General features: G+C 33.1%; 1 protein-coding gene across 1 annotated transcript in view; it reads left to right on the top strand.

Annotated features, from left to right (window-relative positions):
• The first annotated feature begins 20,381 nt into the window (after window positions 1-20,381).
• The window catches only part of LOC114349428 (digestive cysteine proteinase 3), a 30,795-nt gene continuing 29,911 nt past the window's right edge, over window positions 20,382-21,265 (top strand). Inside the window, exon 1 of the mRNA XM_028299801.2 lies at window positions 20,382-20,566. Within this exon, the coding sequence (XP_028155602.2) occupies window positions 20,486-20,566 (81 nt within the window). The 5' untranslated portion in view covers window positions 20,382-20,485. The remainder of the gene's footprint in view (window positions 20,567-21,265) is intronic.

Raw genomic sequence — 21,265 nt, 5'->3', positions numbered from 1 at the left:
GTAGATAAGATAATTCTTCTTTGATTTTGAGAAGAATAGCGTGAGTTGTATATAGCTGTTTTATCCCAAGTAATGCGCTCATTGAATCGGTGATAATCACAAATTTGCTTTCATGGATAGAACCACATTTTTTCATTGCCTGGTGAATTGCTGTAAGTTCTCCGGTATATATACAACAATTTGTTGGGATTCGTACGGTAGACTTGATGTTTCCGCAGATATAAGCTGCAGCATGTCCTTCATCACATTTGGAAGCATCAGTGAAGATTCGATGAGTTGTTGGGTATTTGGAAATTAAATTTTTAAAAGCTTGCTGGATAAGGAAAGGATGTGTGGAATGTTTAGGGAGATCTTTTAGAGACATATCTATTTTTGGAGGTTTGATCATCCAGGGAGGAAAATTTACATGAATGGGTATAGTGAGACTGAACTGTTCTAAATTAAAACCAATACGTTTTGTTCGCTCAGGAAATGGTAGCATATTTCTTGCAATATTTTCGTAATGATCAGAAGATATATTTGTTCTGTAGAATATTGTTGAGTAGGTTACGTTGCTTTTGTTTGCTGAAATTCTGGCAACGTAATTCAGTGATAGAAGTTGCCTTCGTTGGCTTAAAGGGAGTTCATTAGCCAGAACTTGTAAACTACTTACTGGACTAGTTCTTGTGGCACCTAAAACCAATCTCAAGCACGTATTTTGAATGTAGTCAAGTTTTTTTAAAGATGTTTTGTTAGCAGTATCGTAGCATAAACAGCCGTAGTCTAATTTACTTCTTATTAATGATCTATATAGATTAAGTAAAGTTGTTGTATCAGCCCCCCAAGAGGTATTTGACAGCATTTTTAGTAGGTTAATTCTGGATTGGCAAGAACGTTGCAGATTCGTTACGTGGTTTTTCCATTTTAAGTCACGTTCAAAAGAAAGTCCTAAGAAATTTATTTCTTCTGACTGCTTCAGCATAACTCCGTTAAGTGTTAATTGATTATTAGGATAGTCTTTCCTTTTGCTAAAAATTAAATAACGTGTCTTTTCGCCAGAAAATATAAAACCCGTGTTTTGCGACCAGTTTTCAATTGTATGTAAGGCCGTTTGCAATATATGTGATCCCAGAGTTACATTATTTGTTTTTAGATAAATGACTAAGTCGTCTGCATATAGGCTAGTAAATACAGGCAGCTTTATTTGATGTATAATACTATTTATTGCAATCAGAAAGAGTGTAGGACTTAGAGTAGATCCTTGTGGAGTGCCATTTTGCAGTACTCGTCTGGAAGATGTGAATCCATTGGCTCTAACTCGAAAAGTTCGTGTTTCTAGAAAATTTTTAATAAACGACAACATATGCCCTTGGACATTCCATTCTTGAAGTGTTTTTAGTATAAGATGTCTCCATGTTGTGTCAAAAGCTTTTCTTATGTCAAAAAATACGGCAATAAGTTTTTGATTGTGCAGAAAAGATTCATGTACAGCTGATTCAAGGGTTATTAGATTGTCTGTTGTGGATCTACCCGTACGAAATCCACTTTGTCTGATACTTATTAGGTTATTGTTTTCGAGATACCATTTAAGACGATAATTAAGGATTTTTTCTAAAAGTTTGCAGGTACAGCAAGTAAGTGAGATTGGACGATAGGAATTTGGATCGTCTTTTGGTTTATTATATTTAAGGATTGGAATTATAGTTGCTTGCGACCATAGATCAGGAAAGTCGTGCTGAATGAAAATATTATTAAAAATATCAACTAATATTAGTTTTGCATTTAGAGGAAGATTTCGTAAGAAAAGAGGGTGGATATCATCAGGTCCTGGCGTCGAATTTTTTGCGCTTAAACAAAATTCTAATTCTTGAAGACTTATGGGTTTGTTTATTGGATTGTCGCTCTCGGTGATTTGTATATTTGACGATTCCATTAGATTTTTATATTCTAAAAAAGATATGCTATAGTTGGAATCACTAGAATTAAGTTCATATATATCTGCTAGTATTTCTGGAATAGCTACCTTGTTTGAATGCATTTGGTTATTGTATGATAGCGTATCTATGCCTCGGAAGTATTTTGTTCCTTTTATTCTGCGTACTTTGTTCCATATGTCGCCTATGGGAGTGGAAGGATTTATTGAAGCCACATACTTTTTCCAACTGTCTCGTTTTCCTTTCTTGATCAATTGTCTGCTTTTTGCTCTGAGATTTTTAAAAATTATAAGGTTATCGATAGTTTTATGTTTCTTATAAACGTTGAAAGCGTGTTTAGACAAAGTAAGTGCTTGCGCAATTTCGTTATTCCACCAAGGAACTGGCTGCCTTTTACTAGATTTTGTTTTTCCCACTGCGATTGTTGCTGCAGAAATAATAATATTATTAAATAGTTCCAGATTTTCGTTTGCGGTATTGGTTAAATTAAAGTTGTTTGTTTGTCCTTCTATAAGTGTTCGATACAAATCCCAGTCAGCTGACTTTATTTTCCATGTTTGGTGAATTGGAAAAGTCAATATATCATTAGTATCTATGTTTATTGTGATAGGGAAATGATCACTATCATATAAATACCCCAATGTGTCCCAGTATAATAAAGTAGCTAGCGACGGACTGCATAAAGAGAGATCTATAGCTGAAAATGTACCATTGTATGAATTGAACCTAGTAGATTTGCCAGTGTTCAGTAACACTAAATTTAAATTGTTGATGAGATTGTTTAAGAGATTACCACATTTGTCGGTTTTGTTACTTCCCCAGGTACTGTTGTGACAGTTAAAATCGCCTAATATTATTTTTGGGTGTGGAATTTGGTTTAAAACATTGCTTAGTTCAGTTATATCTAAATCAGTAGGATGAGGTAAGTATACGTTGCAAATATTGATTTTCATTTTGTGGGTGACTGACACTGCAACTATTTCCAGGTTTGTTTGCAGTTGTATTTCGGTTGACTCTATGTCATCCCTTACGAAAATTGCTGTTCCGCCGCTTGAATGATCTGTAACTCGGTTTCTTAGAAAAGGAACATAATTTTTTAATGTTACATTTTGATGTTTGAAATGGGTTTCTTCTATGCATATGACTAAAGGAAGATAATCGTTTATAAGAAGCTTGATGGATTCTATATGGGTAAAATAACCATTGAGGTTCCACTGTAATATGAATGTATTATTGGCCATTTTAACTATTTACTTGAGAACTTGATTCGTAGTCAGTTTCGTCAGTAGAAGAAAGACTGCTTAGAAGTAGTTTCTTCTTCAATCTGGTAATATTGTTTTTTAAACTTTTATTTTGTGTTTGAGAATATATAAAGTTTAGAATTTCTTTGATTTAATCGCTTTCATTTGAATAATTTTTAGCAATAAGTTCAGGATGTTTTGAGTGAAGGGAATTTGACAGAAAATCACATATTTCATGAAAAGAAAGTGTGAAGGAAGGGATTCTATTTTCAATTTTTTCTTTAATTTCATTGAGAATATCTGGAATAAAATCTTGAGTTTTAGGCTTTTTATTTTTTTGTTTTTCAGTAATGGGAGGAGGTAGGTCATTTTCAAGGATTTCGGGAGAAGTGGAAATTTGTCTTTTAGTAACATGAATAGCTTCAGAGATTTTTCTATCGCTTTCAATTACCGAATCTTGGGATATTTGTGGTTGTGACGAAATCTGTAGTTCTTTGTTTGTTTGTAAGGAAGTGGTTTGGTCGTTTGTGACTGATGTTAATTCGTGATTTTTTGTGATGTTAAGTTTCGGTTCCTTTAATGTCTGGGTACCTTCTTCGTGTTCTTTCCGTGGTTGTTCTTCTGGCTGGCTATATTCTTTATTGGCAGAGTTGAGTACGTTCACTTGATGGTCAGTTTCCGTTTGATTAATTGGACTACTTAATGATGATAAAGAAGGACAGTCAGAATCTTGATGTCCGACCGTCTTGCATCTGGAGCAGTTTAAACCGTCTATGGAAATGTATATTCTATATGATGTATTGTCGAATGAAATTAGGAATGAGTCAGGAATCGATGCATTTTCTAAAGGACTTATGAAGATTTGCCTTCTAAAGCTAAGCACGTGGCTGTATTCCGGGTCTTGCATGCCTACTCGTAGAAACGTCATGTTGGAGACGGATTTTATACCCATAGTTTTTAGATGGTCTTCAATTATGCTATTAGGTATAGTAGGACATACACTTGATATGATTAATCTCTGGGCAGGAGTTATTAATCTTCTTACTTCAATTGGGTTGCCGTCAATAATTACATGTTTGTGGGAGCTAAGAAATTGGTCAACTATATATTTAGACGAGAGGTAGATGCAGATGCGGTTGTTTGCGATTCTGGATGCCCAAATAACGTTTTTGGGCTGTACTATTGATCCAACAGCTTTTACATATTCGAAAACTTGTATTCCTTGTATGGTTGAAAGTATGATACCTTGGTCTTTTGAAGGATGTTTAAAACTGTTTAATGCATGAGAGTAAGAGATATGTGACGTAGTCGGTGTATTTCGTGAAGTAGTAGCTAATTCCGGTTCAGCCATCGTCCCGTTGAAAATTTACATGCATTGGAACAGCGGATCTGAAGCCGGACCTGGCCTCTTAACAAAATTAGACGGCAGCCTAATTACTTGAATCAGCAAAAAGTTGTTGTCGATAATCGATAATTTGGATTGAAATCGATAAAATATTGCCTTTTAACTTCTGTTTTATGGTTAGATATAAATAATGCAATTTTGTACTCACAGAATCGTTGGTTTTTTAACACACTGTCACATTTAAACTTTATCTTGCAAACAATGTAAAAATTAAATTATATTTCAACTTTTAACTACTTGAATTTATAAATTTGTCAGGACCGATATAAAGCTGTAAGATTTGCTTGCTATCAGGACCGGACCGTCGAAATTAATTTTGATGCATACTACAGTCAAGTTTCATTTTTATTTCGTTTTAAATTAAATACTAGTAATTATTTGCAAAAGTTCAATTTTATAGACGTACGGATCAAGGCATATATTTCTTTTTTGTTGCCCTCGTTGTTCTTACATTACTTTTTTGTAGCAATTAGTAGATAGCGCAATTACCTAGGTAAGTAGTTTATAATGTTTTATTTTCACCTTAAAGGAATGTGTGACCAAAATATATTAAATAAAATAAATCTTTGGGATAAAATTACATTGGCTCGGAATTAGGTTGAATATTCCTAATAATTATATTGAACCTTGAGAACGATAATTTTTATTTGGTTTATATGTATTTAACTATAATTCCATAGCAATATTTTTCAGTTTTTATTACATAAATGAAGTAATGTGCTTTTGCAATCATGATATGTTATAGTGTGCATACAAACATAACTACTATTTACTGTATAATATCATTGGTTGTATATTTCCTTAGAATTTTTTTTCTTTTCAGTTTTTACTGCATTCATTGTGATAAATGTACATTGTAGTCCATGATTTAATATAGGTAGGTACACTTCGCGTCAAAAAAAAAACTGGTAGGTACAACTCTTATAACCGAAAATCGTGTTTTTCAAGTTGTGTAAGTTGATCTTGTCAAAGTGCCATTCTAATTTCTAGGGCAACGTTGCCAGTTCAACGAAAATATTATATCAAACTAGGTAAAAACGGGGCTGTGCGACAGACCGCATTTTTTAATATAGGTACTAAAAACTAAAACAATTGTGATTTTCCGTCATCTCAATTAAGTATCCATACATTAATTCGTGTTTTATTATAATTTATGAAAATATTTCAATTCAAAAATATTGATAGATAATACCTAAATCTTGACATGACTTTAAATTATTATGTTTAACGTCAAATCGAGAGGTGTGATTGGTTTCTCGTAAATTGTAGGACAAAATTGCATTAAGTTGTGTAGAATAAATAAAACACACTGGAAAAATTAAAAATTTAATTTGAAATTAATACAAAATAGATAACTTTTACAGTGAACAAGTGTGGAATTTAAATATAAATGTATTACAATTCGAAATATACATTGTAAACGTTATTTTTTTTGTATTTAGATTTAGTGCAATTCCGTTATCTGTGATGGCAACAACGACGTGATTCACGAACAATAATAGGGAACTTGCATAAATTTTTAAATTCGAAAAAAATGTTATAAATCACAACAGAACATAATTTAAAATATGTATCAAAGATAAAAAAAGTTTTGTTTGTCTTTCGTTTGGCCCCTAAAGACGATTAAAAATTCAAATTAAAACAGGTGGTACAAAACGCATAGTGACGTCATATAGTTGTGCATGTACATTCTACACCAACAAAGTAAACAAAATTGTATATAATTTTAAATTAGACACTATAAACGTCAGTAGAAAATACAGTTATGTAATGGTTATGTAACGTCACAAGCGTTTTTGATCGTTTGAACTATTTTACATTGGCTAAGGGTTCTTCTAAACCAAGGCCAGAAAACAGAAAAAAATATATAGATTTTAAATTATCTTCTAAGTTATTATGAGGTTTTACCGCGTGAAAGTTTGGAAATATTATTTTTAAAGGAAACTGAATAATATTACGTAATAAAAAAATGTGTAAGTTCCCTCATAGGTTTGGCATTCGTTTTGACACTGACACTAAGTTTTATAAATATATTTGATAATTTCTATTTCTGATATATTTGAGTGTTTTTAAGATATATTTTTTAAAATGACCGAAGAGGGTTTTTGTAAAGGGCAGTCTGATAACTTACCTATAGTTGATATGTGTATGGTGGCTACATATTTTCAAAAGAGTGAAAATTTTTCCGTCGGAGAAGTTCGGGGAGTTAAAGCAGATAAGTAAGTACATATATTATGTATATTATACTCCCATTATACCTACTAATTCTATACTGTGATTTTATTCTGATTATTATTCTCATAAGTATTTAACGATAAAACTTAGTAGGTACACACTTCCTATTAAGTATAGTGATCAAAAAATGTCATTACAATATAAATATTTTCCCATATTTCGCGACGATACTGTGGCCAAATACCCAAGTAGGTGGAGGCCAATACACTAAAGAAGAAGAAGAAGAATATACTTACATATAACCCTCCCACATCACTGATATAACCATATAAAAAACTAATGTAAAACTATGTGACGTCACGGGCCGTCTGAACTACTTTAAAATAAAGAAGACTTTAAATTTGTATTTCTAAGTTATTATGAGTTTTTGAAGCGGGAAATTTTGGAAATCTCATTTTTATACAAAACTGAACATTATTATGTAATAAAAAAAATGTGCAAGTTCCCCATTGTCAGTCTGAACACAGGTTTACATTGGGAAAAAAAAGTGTACCAGCTTTATATGACGCGAAGTGTACATAATTATAATCACTAAATTGTTATAAAATTGCCGTTTTTTAACTTAGGGTTTTTTTTATGTATATTTGCTTATTTCGCCACTGCATTAAAACATGTATTTTTTTTCCCATCAGAAATTGCCTTATAAAATACAATCAAAATTTTTATTTTCTATTTAATGACGGATTGATTGCTAACATGACTTATGTTTGTATCTTTTTCGATTACAAAACTAATTATAATTAATATCTTTTCTTCTACTTATTTTATCCCTAATTTTTCTAGCCTCCATCACTTCCTCTTTCTTTTTTGTTTGTTTTGTTTCAAATTAGTTATAATTTACTACATTACAGATGATATTTAACGTAGGACACGTTAATGTTCGTTCACTTGTACCTCATTTTCATGAATTTAAAAATTTGGTTGTTAGTGCTGATTGTGATATTGTGGGCGTCACTGAGACATGGTTACACGATGGAATTAATGATATAATGGTAAGTATTGATGGCTATTCTTTTGCTCGACAGGACAGACCAGCAAGAGCTGGTGGGGTGGGGATGTATATTAAAAATAACTATAAATTCGAAATTATTTTATCAGAATATAATAAGTTGTTTGAATACATATGGATAACGGTTTATATTGGGAAAGTTTTGTATGCAATTGGTACCATATACAGGAAACCTAAAACTAATTGTTCGTTATTTTTAGAACACTGCGAGGACATCGACGCTGCCAAGCCAAAACGGCATAAACGCCAAAATGACCACTTTTTAGTTAGCTGCACAAAAAAATAGGATTTTAATTTCCGCACCAGACAGTCAACGCGGAACAACCGCAGAAAAAGTGAAATAGGTGTAATATAGGTTTAAAATTTTTATAAACGCCATTCTATTGGCGATTGACATAATCGCCAGTGCCCGTAAGATTATCATTGTGTACATTTCGGTCCAGTAATAATTGTAAAGGTATGTATTTTTACAATTTTTATGGATACCTAACATGGTATTATCTACCTTTGCAATATTTTCAATTTGTATTGATTTTTGAAGCGTAAACACACTGAATTTCTTTAAAAACTATGAGGCGTTTATGCCAAAACCACATATTTACATCGTGGTTGACACAAGTGCCATTCCTCAATGGTATTCTTGCAGGTTTCTTATTTAAAAATTGCGCAAATAAAAAGTTTATTTTAAAATATTCTATTGTAACTTTGTATTAGTGTGATGAACAATTAATTTTGTATTACAGCATAGAGTTCAAATCAATTTTATATAGCTAAAAATGGCGATCGATTTTTGGCGTTTATGCCATTTTTTTGTTGCACATGAATAGCAGAAGTAAAAAAATAATGGCCTTACTAAATGAAAATAAAACATATACCGAATCAGTACAAAATGATATACTGACTGACAATAATCCCCCTATATTTCCCTTAGAGGTTTATGACATTTATAATGCCAACATTGCAGAAGCTGTTAGCAATGACATTATCATCTTTGAGGAACCACCAGACGTTGCAGTAGAAGAAGAAATATTTAGTCACGATCTCACATCATGTTTCAACTTAGCAGCAGATAATGGTTTGAATGCCGGTATAAGTAGCGATCAAAATAAGGAAAATACATACAATCAAATCAATACGGATGTTGAACCAAATATTGACAGTGATTATGAATTAGAATCCACTACTTATTATTAGATATCCACTTTTAAGTATTTCATCCTAGCACCAAAACATGTTTAAAGAATTAAAAGTTTTGTTTTTAACTTAGAATGTATTTTTGATTAATAAAAAATAAACCCTATCGAAAATCTTCGTAATTTCATCATTTTTCTTGTTGGCATAAACGACAATTTTTGATTTTCGTTTCTTTTTTCATTAATGGCATATATCCCTTTTAAGCGCCATACTGACTAACCTTACAACGATGCGATCGACACAAACGCCAGAGGTAAGTTTGGCATATTCACCAATGTTATATCTTGATTGGACATAAGCGCCATTTTATAGTTTTTAATTTATTTCAGACAGTATTTTCAGCCACATTAATATTCACAATGTATTAAAATTTGAAAAAAAAATCACCAATTTTTCTGAGTCACTGTGCAGATAAGCAGAATTAGTAAAAATAAAAATATTCAGTTTTTTGTGTTTCCTGAAAAATCAAGTTAATGTCGTTTATGCCGTTTTGGCTTGACAGCGTCGACATGTTTTCTTCAATTTTTTCAAATTATGATAATATTATATGTGTTGGTGATTTTAACATTAATGTTCTTGACCTAGAAGATAATCATACTGTGAAATTTTATGATATTTTGGATACTTTTGATTTAAAGCAACTCATTAAAGAACCAACAAGAGGCATCTCCTTATTAGATCTTATTATCACAAATATTGATATTAAAAAATGTAATGAATATGTCGATATAGACATGATTGCAGATCATGCGGCAGTTTTTTGTAAATTTAATGTCGAAGGTACCGAATCTCATATTAAAAAAAGGGTTAACTATCGATATATTAAAAATATTAATTATAATAATTTTTTGAATGATCTTCATTTAATACCGTGGCATACTATATTTCGAACAGATGATATTGATGTTAAAGTATCGCATTTACAAACTTATATTCTGTCAGTTCTTGATGTATATGCGCCTTTAAAATCAATTTTAGTCAGTAATGTAAAGGCATACTCTCCGTGGATTACTGGTAATATTAAACATTTGCAAAAGTTACGTGACAATGCATTAAATAGATTTAGAAGAACACAATTACCGGAACATTGGTTGTACTACAAACAATTTCGAAATTATACAACTACTGCTATTAAAGCGGAAAAAAGGGCTTACCTTAATATGAAATTTCAGAATTCGAACTCAAAGGAAAAATGGGCCGAATTAAAAAAACTTAAGGTGAAACAGTAGCGATCAACAGGTAGCGAAAACGCGTTCTAAGATTGCGGCTGTAATTTTGAATATTTTTTCAAGATATTTGGCACACGTATTCGTAATATAATAAAGAATGGCGGTACAGAGCCCAATTTGAAAAATATATTAATATGTGGAAATTACTCTGTAATTAAAACCAATATTAAAAAAACGAGCCTGTACCGCCATTAAGAAGAACAAAAAAATACACTTTCTTCAAATAAACTTTTTTATCCGATGCCTAGATTTTGTGTCATTTTGGAACTACTAATGAAATAAAAAATTTTAGTAGTTCCAAAATGACACAAAATCTAGGGATCGGATAAAAAAGTTTATTTGAAGAAAGTGTATTTTTTTGTTCTTCTTAATGGCGGTACAAGCTCGTTTTTTTAATATTGTATTTAATTACAGAGTAATTTCCACATATAAATATATTTTTCAAATTGGGCTCTGTACCGCCATTCTTTATTATATTACGAATACGTGTGCCAAATATCTCGAAAAAATATTCAAAATTACAGCCGTAATCTTGGAACGCGTTTTTGCTACCTGTTGATCGCTACTGTTTCCTCTTAATATATCCAAACAGAAAAAAAAATGAATTACCTAGGTATTTAAAATCAGTAGAGGATATAAATAATTTTTTTATTAATAATATAAATATAATGCCAGGTAGTAAAGAATTACTTAACGATTATGCTCATAACGCAGTGGCGGCCGGTGAGGTAGTGCCATGCAGCCATGGCACTACCTTATTTTTATACAGAAACATATTTTTTTTTATCTTTAAACCGTTTTAATGTCCGTTCATTTTTTGTGCGTATTTCTTTTCTCTTTATAAATTATATAAAATCTGGCAACTGTGCAGTGTAGTACAACCCTCGCCACTCACAGTGGAAGGAATGATCGCATCGTGCCCCGTGCCGAAAGCTTAGATGGCTCAGGTGAAAAGAGAAAGATTTTACGGGCATTCTATGTAAGTGACAGAGATAGAGCTATATTGCACTTTTCATACACGTTTAAATACGACTATTCGTGCCTGGCTCGATCTAATATTTTTTACTATGCTCATCATAGTGAATAGTGGATCGTCGTAGATCCAAAAAATTCTCTTAGTACATTATATGGACCGCGTTATGTAATAACGGATTAACCGCCAAAAGTCCAAAATCGAGATAATAGTGCCATCTTGCAGCTAGGGTGCAAACCTATGTATAAAAATATGTTTTTTGTAAAAAAAATTAAAAAAAGCTGTTTTGCAATGCCTGTATTAAGCGACATTTTTTATTTTATTAAAAAAAATCTTACACTAGGATTTGTAATATCGAACTAAACGCCAATAATGGTACATAATCCATTGTCATAAACAAAAATCCGCATCTTTGTAAGGGTAATAACGAATCAAGCGCCATGAATAGTCGGTTAATTCTTTATTACAAAACATAACATATTTACTAACATTTAAGATATCGAATTAAAAGACATCCTTTGTCAAGAAACATAAGATTAAGCGCCAAATATGTCTCTTAATCCGGTATTCGGATCTTAACTCATGCATATCATAAAAAATCATTAACGTATTAAGCAACATTTGATCGAATAACTTTTAAAATATAAATTATTTTTAAAAAATTTTAAACACATGTAAAAGTCTATTTACATTTGCATTAATATATTAAATATGAAACATGTCAGTACAATATTTTAGAAATAGTACCAAAAACAAATTTAAAATCTTTAAACCGATTTATCTCAAAACTACATTTTGGCGCTTAATCCGCTATTACATAACGCGGTCCATATTTTCGAGTTTTTTTAAGCGCTCGCTCGCTCGTTTTTGTATTTATAATTATTACATTTTTAATGATTTTAAAACTTTTAATTATAAACTATTATAGTTTTAAGTAATTAAATTTTTTAAATTTTTAATAAAACCCGAGTTAAGTTCAGCTTATCGTGATAGTCTAATTAAACACAATGAACAAGAAGTGGATAAAGAATCGATATGTTTTGAATCAAATTAAAAATATGGTTTTGTGGAGCTTTCGAGTTGGTTTTGAGAAATCACGACGAAAAGGAAAATTCAGAAAATAGAGGCATCTTTATGGAACTGTTCAATGTTAGCCGAATTAGACAACGACTTAGGTTCATATTCAAAGTTCCAAATCTTTAAAAGCATGTACCTCAAAACAACACAAAATGAACTCCTTCGGTGCATCTTACATGTTTATAACGAGGAAATAAGGAAAGAAATTGAAAATTATCTTTGTGTTGCAGTGATTGCCGATGAAACGACAGACGTCGCGTCGCTGGTGAATTTCAGTTAGTTATAGTTGTCCGATATTTGTGTAAAGGGCGATAAGTTGAGAGATTTTGGAGATTTTACTTGTTGGACGGACATGATGTCAAATCAATCACTGAATGCATTTTAAATGTTTAAATTTCTTGACACCCCAGAAATGGTATATACCTACATAATGTAAAAGTATCCGTACCTATTTTTTTAATTTCTATTTTATACCTTTTTTGACAATATCGTGAACCCGTCACTAAAAATTTAGGCAGCTGCCCGAATTCTGGCACTACCTACTTAAAGTGATACGAGCCGCCACTGTCATAACGTAAAAGAGGGTATTAATGATAACTTCAGTTTTTCGTATGTTTCTGAAGAGCTTATTAAGGATATCATTTTTTCGTTAAAATCTAAAGCTTTTGGCAATGACCACTTAAATATTACAATTGTTCAGTTGTGCTGTCCTGTGATTATTCCTATTCTAACTCACATAATAAATGTTTGCATTGAAAAAAGTCACTTTCCTTTAGACTGGAAATTTGCAAAAGTTATACCTTTGCCGAAAATCACCTCACCTAAAGAGTACAATGATCTTAGATCAATTAGTATTTTACCTACATTTTCAAAAATTTTTGAACGAGTTATGGAAAGTCAGATTAGAGATTTTTTAAGCACTAATAAAATTTTGCCAGAAAACCAATCGGGTTTTAGACGTAATCATGGGTGTGCAACTGCACTTGTTGATGTTGTTGATGATGTTATTATATCTTTAGATTTGAACAAGGTTACTCTTCTTGTTCTTTTAGACTTTACTAAAGCCTTTGACTTAATTAATCATGATATATTATTAGCAATATTACAGTTTTATAAATTTAGTGTCAGTTCCAGGAATCTTCTTGCCTCCTACTTACATAAGCGTAAACAAATTGTTCAGATTGATGAAATGACTTCCTCGTCTAATGAAATAAAGTCAGGTGTACCTCAGGGAAGTATTTTGGGTCCATTATTATTTAGTTTGTATACATCAACATTTCCTAAATGTCTTAACTACTGCAACTATCACTTATACGAGGATGATACGCAAATTTATTTGTCATTTGAACATTCTAATGTATTAGAAGCTGTTGAACGCCTAAAAATTGATTTGTTCAATATTTACAAAACGGCTACTGACCATGCACTTAAAATTAACCCATCAAAATCTGTAGCATTATTGTTTTGCAATGAAAATATACGTGAATCCATTTTGGCTAACGTTTCACTTGAAATCAATGGTACAAATATTCCTATAAAATTAAATTCTAAAAACTTAGGCCTTTTATTGGATTCGAGACTAAGGTTTAAAGAACATATATCTCTTAAATTGAAGGCAGCTTATGCAACTTTAAAAATGATTTATGCACAAAGACATTGTTTATCACAGGACGTCAAAAAGCTTTTATGCGATTCATTAGTTTTATCACACTTTAATCACTGCGACGTTGTATATGGACCGTGTTTAGACAGTACTGATTCACGAAGGGTTCAAAAACTGCAAAACTCGTGTGTGCGTCTGATTTGCGGTATTAGAAAATTTCGCAGGATCTCGAGTAAATTCAAACAAATAAACTGGTTAAATATGTACAACAGACGGCAATTACATTTTAGTTGTTTATGTCATAAGATATATTTAAAAAAAATCCCACCCTATTTACACAACAGGTTAACCTTCAGAACGGATATACACAATTGAAATATCAGACGCAATACTATTCTTCGTGTTCCTAGACATAACAAGGTATTATTTCAGAGAGGTTTTTCCTACAATGTCGCAGTTTGCATTAACAACTTATTTAAATTAGATTCAGGTTTATTAACTACCTCAGCATCATCATTTAAAAATCGATATAAGAAGCATCTGTTAAATTTACAAAATATATGAACAACTTTTGCGTAAAGTTTTAAACGAACTACTCTCCTTTCCTTTGTCCCTTCGTTCTTTGTTTCTTTCTTCCTTCTACCTTTCCACAATTCCTAATATCTTTTTAATTATCGTTTTAATAATTATTATATTTATTGTTAGCTATGCTCTCGTTTCACTAAATACGTGTTTTAATATGGTAGGCACTGGTGGAAGAACAGAAGTGGACTGGGTAACTGGTCCACGACTGAACCAGTTGTAGCCTTTTATCCACTAACTCAATGTATGTAATTTATTGTAAGCATGTACTATGTTATTGTGGATAATAAATGTATTATTATTATTATCCAGATTTAGCCATACGGCTCACACTCCCTCTAAGGGGAAAATTTACTCATCCCAGATACCTACGGTATCAAAAGGATTGAGCTCTGGTGGGACTCTTTCCGTGTTATCGAGCCCTAGGTGACTTGGTATGCAAGTGTATCTCCCAAAAACTTTCGTACACATCTGGCCGTTGCGAGTAGTACAGCTTTCTGCATGGTCTTGTAAAGATGTTCATTTAGACCCAGCCTTTTTATGCTTTCGAGGAGGTTCTTCGGAATGACTCCAGTAGTAGACATAACAATAGGTATCGTCTGGGTACTTTGCATTCTCCATTGCCTTCGTATTTGAATTTCTAGATCTCTGTACTTGGCGATCTTTTCAGTGAATTTACTACGTAGATTATTGTTGTTAGGTATCGCCACATCAATTAGTGTTGTTTTTTCTTGTTAATTTATTAACTAGTACGAGATCTGGTCTATTATGTGCCACTGTTTGGTCTGTGAGCACAGTGCGGTCCCAGTATAGCTTGTAGTTGCCATCCTCAAGCATACTCTCAGGGACGTATTGATAATACGGGAGATGGTCCGTTTGGAGAAGTCCCAGCTTGATAGCTATCTCTTGATGAAGGATTTTTCCCACTGCGTCATGCCGTTCCTTGTATTCAGTTGCAGCAAATGCCTGGCAGCCCCCTGTAAGATGTTGGATGGTTTCTTGGGCTTGACATCCATATCGGCATCTGTCGTTTTGAACCTGAGGGTCTTTGATGATATATTTCAGGTAGTTTCTGGTTGGTATAACCTGATCCTGAATGGCCAGTAATGAACCCTCCGTTTCAGGGAACATCTTTCCTGATGTCAACCAGTAGTTCGACGCTATATTGTCGACATAATCTTGGCTGACCTCATTGGGATGTCGCCCGTGCAAAGGTTTACCCATCCAGGCGCGCACTTTTTCGTCCTTAGTAAGGTGGTTTATGCGCAGTTCTGCTTCCCTCAGTTTGATCGGTGTTGTGTCATCTACTGCGCAGATAGCGCGATGTAGAGTAGATGTCTCAGCCTGCATCTGAAAATAAGTTCTTAAATTAGCAATTTGTTTATCTAATTGCTCACCTATATCCATAAGTCCTCTTCCTCCTAAATACCGGGGTAATGTCGTTCGTTCTACTGCACTTTTAGGGTGGTGTTTTTGTGCCTTTGTGAGGTGTGTTCGTACTTTTCGCTGAAGATTTTCTATATCCGTTTTTGTCCACTTAACAATACCAAATAAATAGCTAAGCGCGGAACAACCGTAGGTCTTTAGTGCCTTAAACAAATTTTTACTGTTAAGGTGTGAACGAAGCAGCTGTTTTACCCGTCTTATAAACTCAGTAGTTATCTCAGTTTTCATTTGCTTATGGTCAATTTTCCGCGCCTGCTTTACTCCAAGATATTTGTACATATCGTTGTCGCCCATGGCCTCGATGTTCTGGCCATTTTGCATATCGAATCCACCGGGCTGTACCTTTCCTCTGACTATATTCAAAACACGGCACTTGTCTAGACCGAACTGCATACTAATATCATTAGAAAATGTTTCTACAGTTTTTAGCATCTCTTCTAGGTGTTCTCGAGTGGAAGCCATTAATTTCAAATCATCCATATACAACAGATGATTGAGCTTCGCTACCACAGTATTATTGCTTTTAATGCTAAAACCTGAGTCAGTGGAGTTTAATAGCTGGGAAAGGGGGTTCAAAGCTAAACAGAACCACAATGGACTCAACGAGTCTCATTGAAATAATCCCCGGTTGATTGCGATATTTTCGGTTTCGATATTGTTTTCACCAGGTATTTGGAGGTGAATTTTAGTCTTCCAATCTCTCATTATATGCCTTAAAAAGGTCACTATGTTATGATCTACTTTGTATATTTTCAATATATATATTAGCCATTCATGCGGTACTGAATCAAAGGCCTTTTTATAGTCAATGAAAGCAGTAAAAAGGTTCCTTTTTTTAGTGTATGCCTGGTTAGAAATGACTGAGTCGATGATAAGCTGTTCTTTGCAACCCATGGAACCCTTAGCGCATCCTTTCTGTTGAGGCTCTATGATATTGTTTAGAGCACAGTGTTGGTAGATACGCCGGGTTATACAGGATGTGACCAATTTATACAAAGTTGGAAGACAAGTAATTGGGCGGTACTTGGATGGATCTTGGGTGTTATTTTGATCCTTGGGTATTAAATAAGTAGTTCCCTGAGTTAGAAATGATGGTAATTCCTGCGGATTAGAAATAACATGATTAATTAATGTTGATAAGCACTCATGAATACTCCAAAACTTTTTAAGCCAGAAGTTCTGAACTCCGTCTGGTCCAGGAGATTTCCAGTTATGAAGCTCTTTGATGACATTTGAGACTTCTTCAGTCGTGAATGGTTCGTAGTTAGCAGTGACGTAGTGGTGACAGTTGTGCGTCGTATCTTCTATCCAGCCAGCATTGTTGTTAAAAGCAGCTGGTGTGGAAAGTTGATTTCCCCAAAACTCATGAATTTCTTCTTGGCTTGGGTAAGACTTGTCGACACTTTCTACGGTGGAATTGAGTTTTCGGTAGAACGCCTTTTCAGAGTTCTCAAAAAGTGCATTGTCACATTTTCGGTTGTTATTAACTTTATACCTTCTTAATCGTCCTGAATAGACGGAGAGTTTTTGTTTTAATGTATCCAGACACTGTTGGGCTGTGTTATTTTCCGGATCGTATCTCGAGTGTCTTGCAGTGCTCCGCATTATTTCTTCAGCTCTTTTAATGACTTTTCTACTTGTTACACCTCTTATATATTCTGTGACTTGCCCAATATCCCTACGCAGTAATTCAATTTTTCCGAGAAGTCTTTTTTCCCAGGGTGCAATTCTGTTACCAGTCCTTCCGTTATTAGTACCCCGTCGTGTTCTGATCTTAACGCCCATTACATTGGCAATTGCTGTAGCTGCACAGTAGATTAGCATATGCAGATACTCCAATGTGTGGGCTTCTACGACATAATTGGGTAGGACTTCAGTATTCACAATTTGTAACAGGGCACCTAGTTTCTTACAAGAGTTTATTCGTGGTAGCGGTGGTCTGCTAAGTGGATTTGTTCCATTAAACTCTTGTACGGCACGAGCCATTTCGTTTTCTAGACTATCGCGTAACTCGTTGTTTTCCTGCTGTGTATTGTCAGGTTGAGTATCTGGTATGGGAATCTCAGGAATCTGCTCATCAGGGATTTCATTAGGGACTTGATCTAAAACTAGCTCTTGGTTATTAATCTCCCGTTCGACTTCGCTTTTGATCGTATTGCGTCTAGTCTCTGGGATAAGGTTGTTTCTTACGATTACCCGGTATTGATCTGATACTCTTTGCTCCGATACTTGAATATCTGGGTACTCCCTGCAAAATTCGGCATACAGCTGTTGTCTGTAGCCGATCGTTTCTTGACCGAGGTTTGTTATTATTATTATTATTATTATTATTATTTACTCAAGCAAGCTTTTGTGTGCCTCTAAGCTGCTGAGTCGCTCCAAACTATTGCGTCTTGGTCCACTATGCCACTATTGAACTGTAGGTACGTCATCATGGATCATATAAACCTTAAGGCCACTATATTCGCGTACCTCTTGTGCTCCCTGCTACTGTTCCAATGGACTCGCTGAGTGGGGCGCGCAGTGTTGCACGGTTCAACTGCGCGAACGTTTCCACTATGTGGAGCAGTTACAGGAGCATGGAGCGCAAGAGAGGCGCAAACGTAGTGGATACATACCTTTCATAGTGGATACGTTTCGTCTACAGCTACCAAATGACATTTTAGCCTTCTGTGTGATATTTTCATATCATATACAGGGTGTCCCGAAAAGATTAGTCATAAATTATACCACATATTCTGGGATCAAAAAGAGTTCGATTGAACCTAACTTACCTTAGTACAAATGTGCTCATAAAAAAAGTTACAGCCTTTTGAAGTTACAAAATGAAAATCGATTTTTTTTTAATATATCGAAAACTATTAGAGATTTTTTATTGAAAATGGACATGTATCATTCTTATTGCAGGAACATCTTAAAACAAAATTATAGTGAAGTTTGTCTACCCTATAAAAATGTTATGGGGGTTTTGTTCCCTTAAACCCCCCCAAACTTTTGTGTACGTTCTAATTAATTCATTATTGTGGTACCATTCGTTAAACGCAACGTTTTTAAAACTTTTCTGCCTCTTAGTATTTTTTTGATAAGCCAGTTTTTATCGAGATGCGGCTTCTTTTTTAATATATTGACATAAAAATTTTATGGGGGTTTTGTTCCTTTAAACCCCCCATATATCTGTGTACGTTCCAATTAAACTATTATTGTGGTACCATTAGTTTAACATAGTATTTTTAAAACTTTTTTGTCTCTTAGTCTTTTTTTGACAAGTCACCTTTTATCGAGATGTGGCTTCTTTTTCAAAATATACCTAAAAATGTAAATTATAAATAAATTTTCAGATTATTAACAGGTCTCTATAATCGTACTTAACCATATACAAATATGTGGTGGAATCGACAAATATTCAAAATATCTCGATAAACACTGGCTTATCGAAAAAGTACTAAGAGGCAAAAAAGTAGTTTCAAAAACGTTTTGTTTAACTAATGGTATCACAATAATGAATTAATTAGAATGTACACAACAGTTTGGGGGGGTTTAAGGGAACAAAACCCCCATAAAATTTTTATGGGGTAGACAAACTTCACTATAATTTTGTTTTAAAATGTTCCTGCCATAAGAATGATACATGTCCATTTTCAATAAAAAATCTCTAAGAGTTTTCGATATATGAAAAAAAATCGATTTTCATTTTGTAACTTCAAAGGGTTGTAACTTTTTTTGTGTGCACTATTGTATATAGGTAAATGAGGTTCAATCAACCTATTTTTAACCCTAGAATCTGTGGTATAATTTATGACCAATCTTTTCGGGACACCCTGTATAAACAAGCAATTGGTCTTCGTAAGTCCTAGGATTTTACCCAACGTGACTGTAAGTCGAACCGGAAGTCTTCGTGCAACTTTGCGTCGATTTATTTACAATTTGACTAATTTTGAGTTATTTTGGCCAAACTTTCGGTTCTAGATTTTTAACTGGATATTATATAAATACCGGAAGTTCCTCGTCTTGCCAAAGCGCCTCGAAAAATATATAGCTTGTACTATTTCGCTGATTTGAAAAAAGTACTTCCGGTTGTAACTCTGGAACCGTAAGTCCGAGGTCAAAGTTTTCGCCGAAAATAAGACTGAGATTGAAAATATTTACAAGCCAATAAGCAAACAGTTACTATTGATAGAGAAAAGATTTCAAAGATACATTAAAACAAGAAATAACCAGTGTACTAGAATGATTAGTAATATAATATGTTAATAATAATCATAATATTTTGTTCCGTTTTTATCATGATAAGATATTATAATAATTACAATATGAATATTAAGTATTTTCAAACAAAAAATTGAAGTGTTTTATTAAATGTGCACATTTATTAATAAAAAATTCTTTGTTTAATTATCTATACATCTACTACTATCATTCCAATTGCAAATGATACCTACCTATATCTATAGCATACTTCATTTGAATTAATTAATCGGGCATCAATGCTAAAATTTAGTATAAAATCAGTTTTATACGAATATCATTAAACATAGTAGAGGTTAACGTTTATATTTCCAAATTAAATTGAAGTGTTCAATGATGAAATTGTTAATATTTCTGGTTTGTATTGTTGCGGTGAATTGTCTCAATGATATTAAACACTGGAATGATTTTAAGGTAATATTTAAAATTAATTAGTAGCAATTTGAGTAGTTATAGCCCGATCAAAGAACAATCTGACCACAAAAAATTAAAGGAAGGATGAAAATTTGGGAATAGGGAATAGGTAGTTGAAATTGTCTATTATTATATAAGAAAAAGTTTACAATTCTACATCCCCTTCATTTGTAAAAATGGAGGGGAATACCCCCCTCTCGAAGGTGAAAAATATACATTCAAAATAAGTCCGGAATTGGATAAAATGACTAATTCTAATCAACTTTTGTTCTATAGAGTTTTTTCCCTAAGTCAATACTTTTCGTTATTTGCAAGTGAATATGTTCATTTTTAACAGAAAAAAACATGTTTTTGGACGGTTTTTCGCAGATAACTCAAAAAGTATTTCAGCGAAAAAAATATTCTTAGTAAAAATAGAGCTTATAAAAAACTGAAACAAATGGTGTATGCTTGAGGTTTGTAGACCCAGTAGAAGCAGAGTTGTAGCTAATGAAAAGTAGGTTCTTCTTCATCAAATTCCAAATCGAATATTTCAATGTGAAATAACCCAAAAACGGAGCACTTTTCGGGGAAAATTTATTTCAACTATTTTAAAGTGCTTCTTAAAAAAGGTTTATTTTTGCTTTTTAAAAAAACTTGTAACATTAAAAGTAAGTGAGTTACGCTCAAAATATTGTTGGTCCCTTTTATTTTTTGGTA

The sequence above is a fragment of the Diabrotica virgifera genome, chromosome 1, assembly GCF_917563875.1.
Source record: "Diabrotica virgifera virgifera chromosome 1, PGI_DIABVI_V3a".
Lineage (NCBI taxonomy): Eukaryota > Metazoa > Arthropoda > Insecta > Coleoptera > Chrysomelidae > Diabrotica > Diabrotica virgifera.
This window is presented reverse-complemented; position numbering and strand designations above follow the sequence as displayed.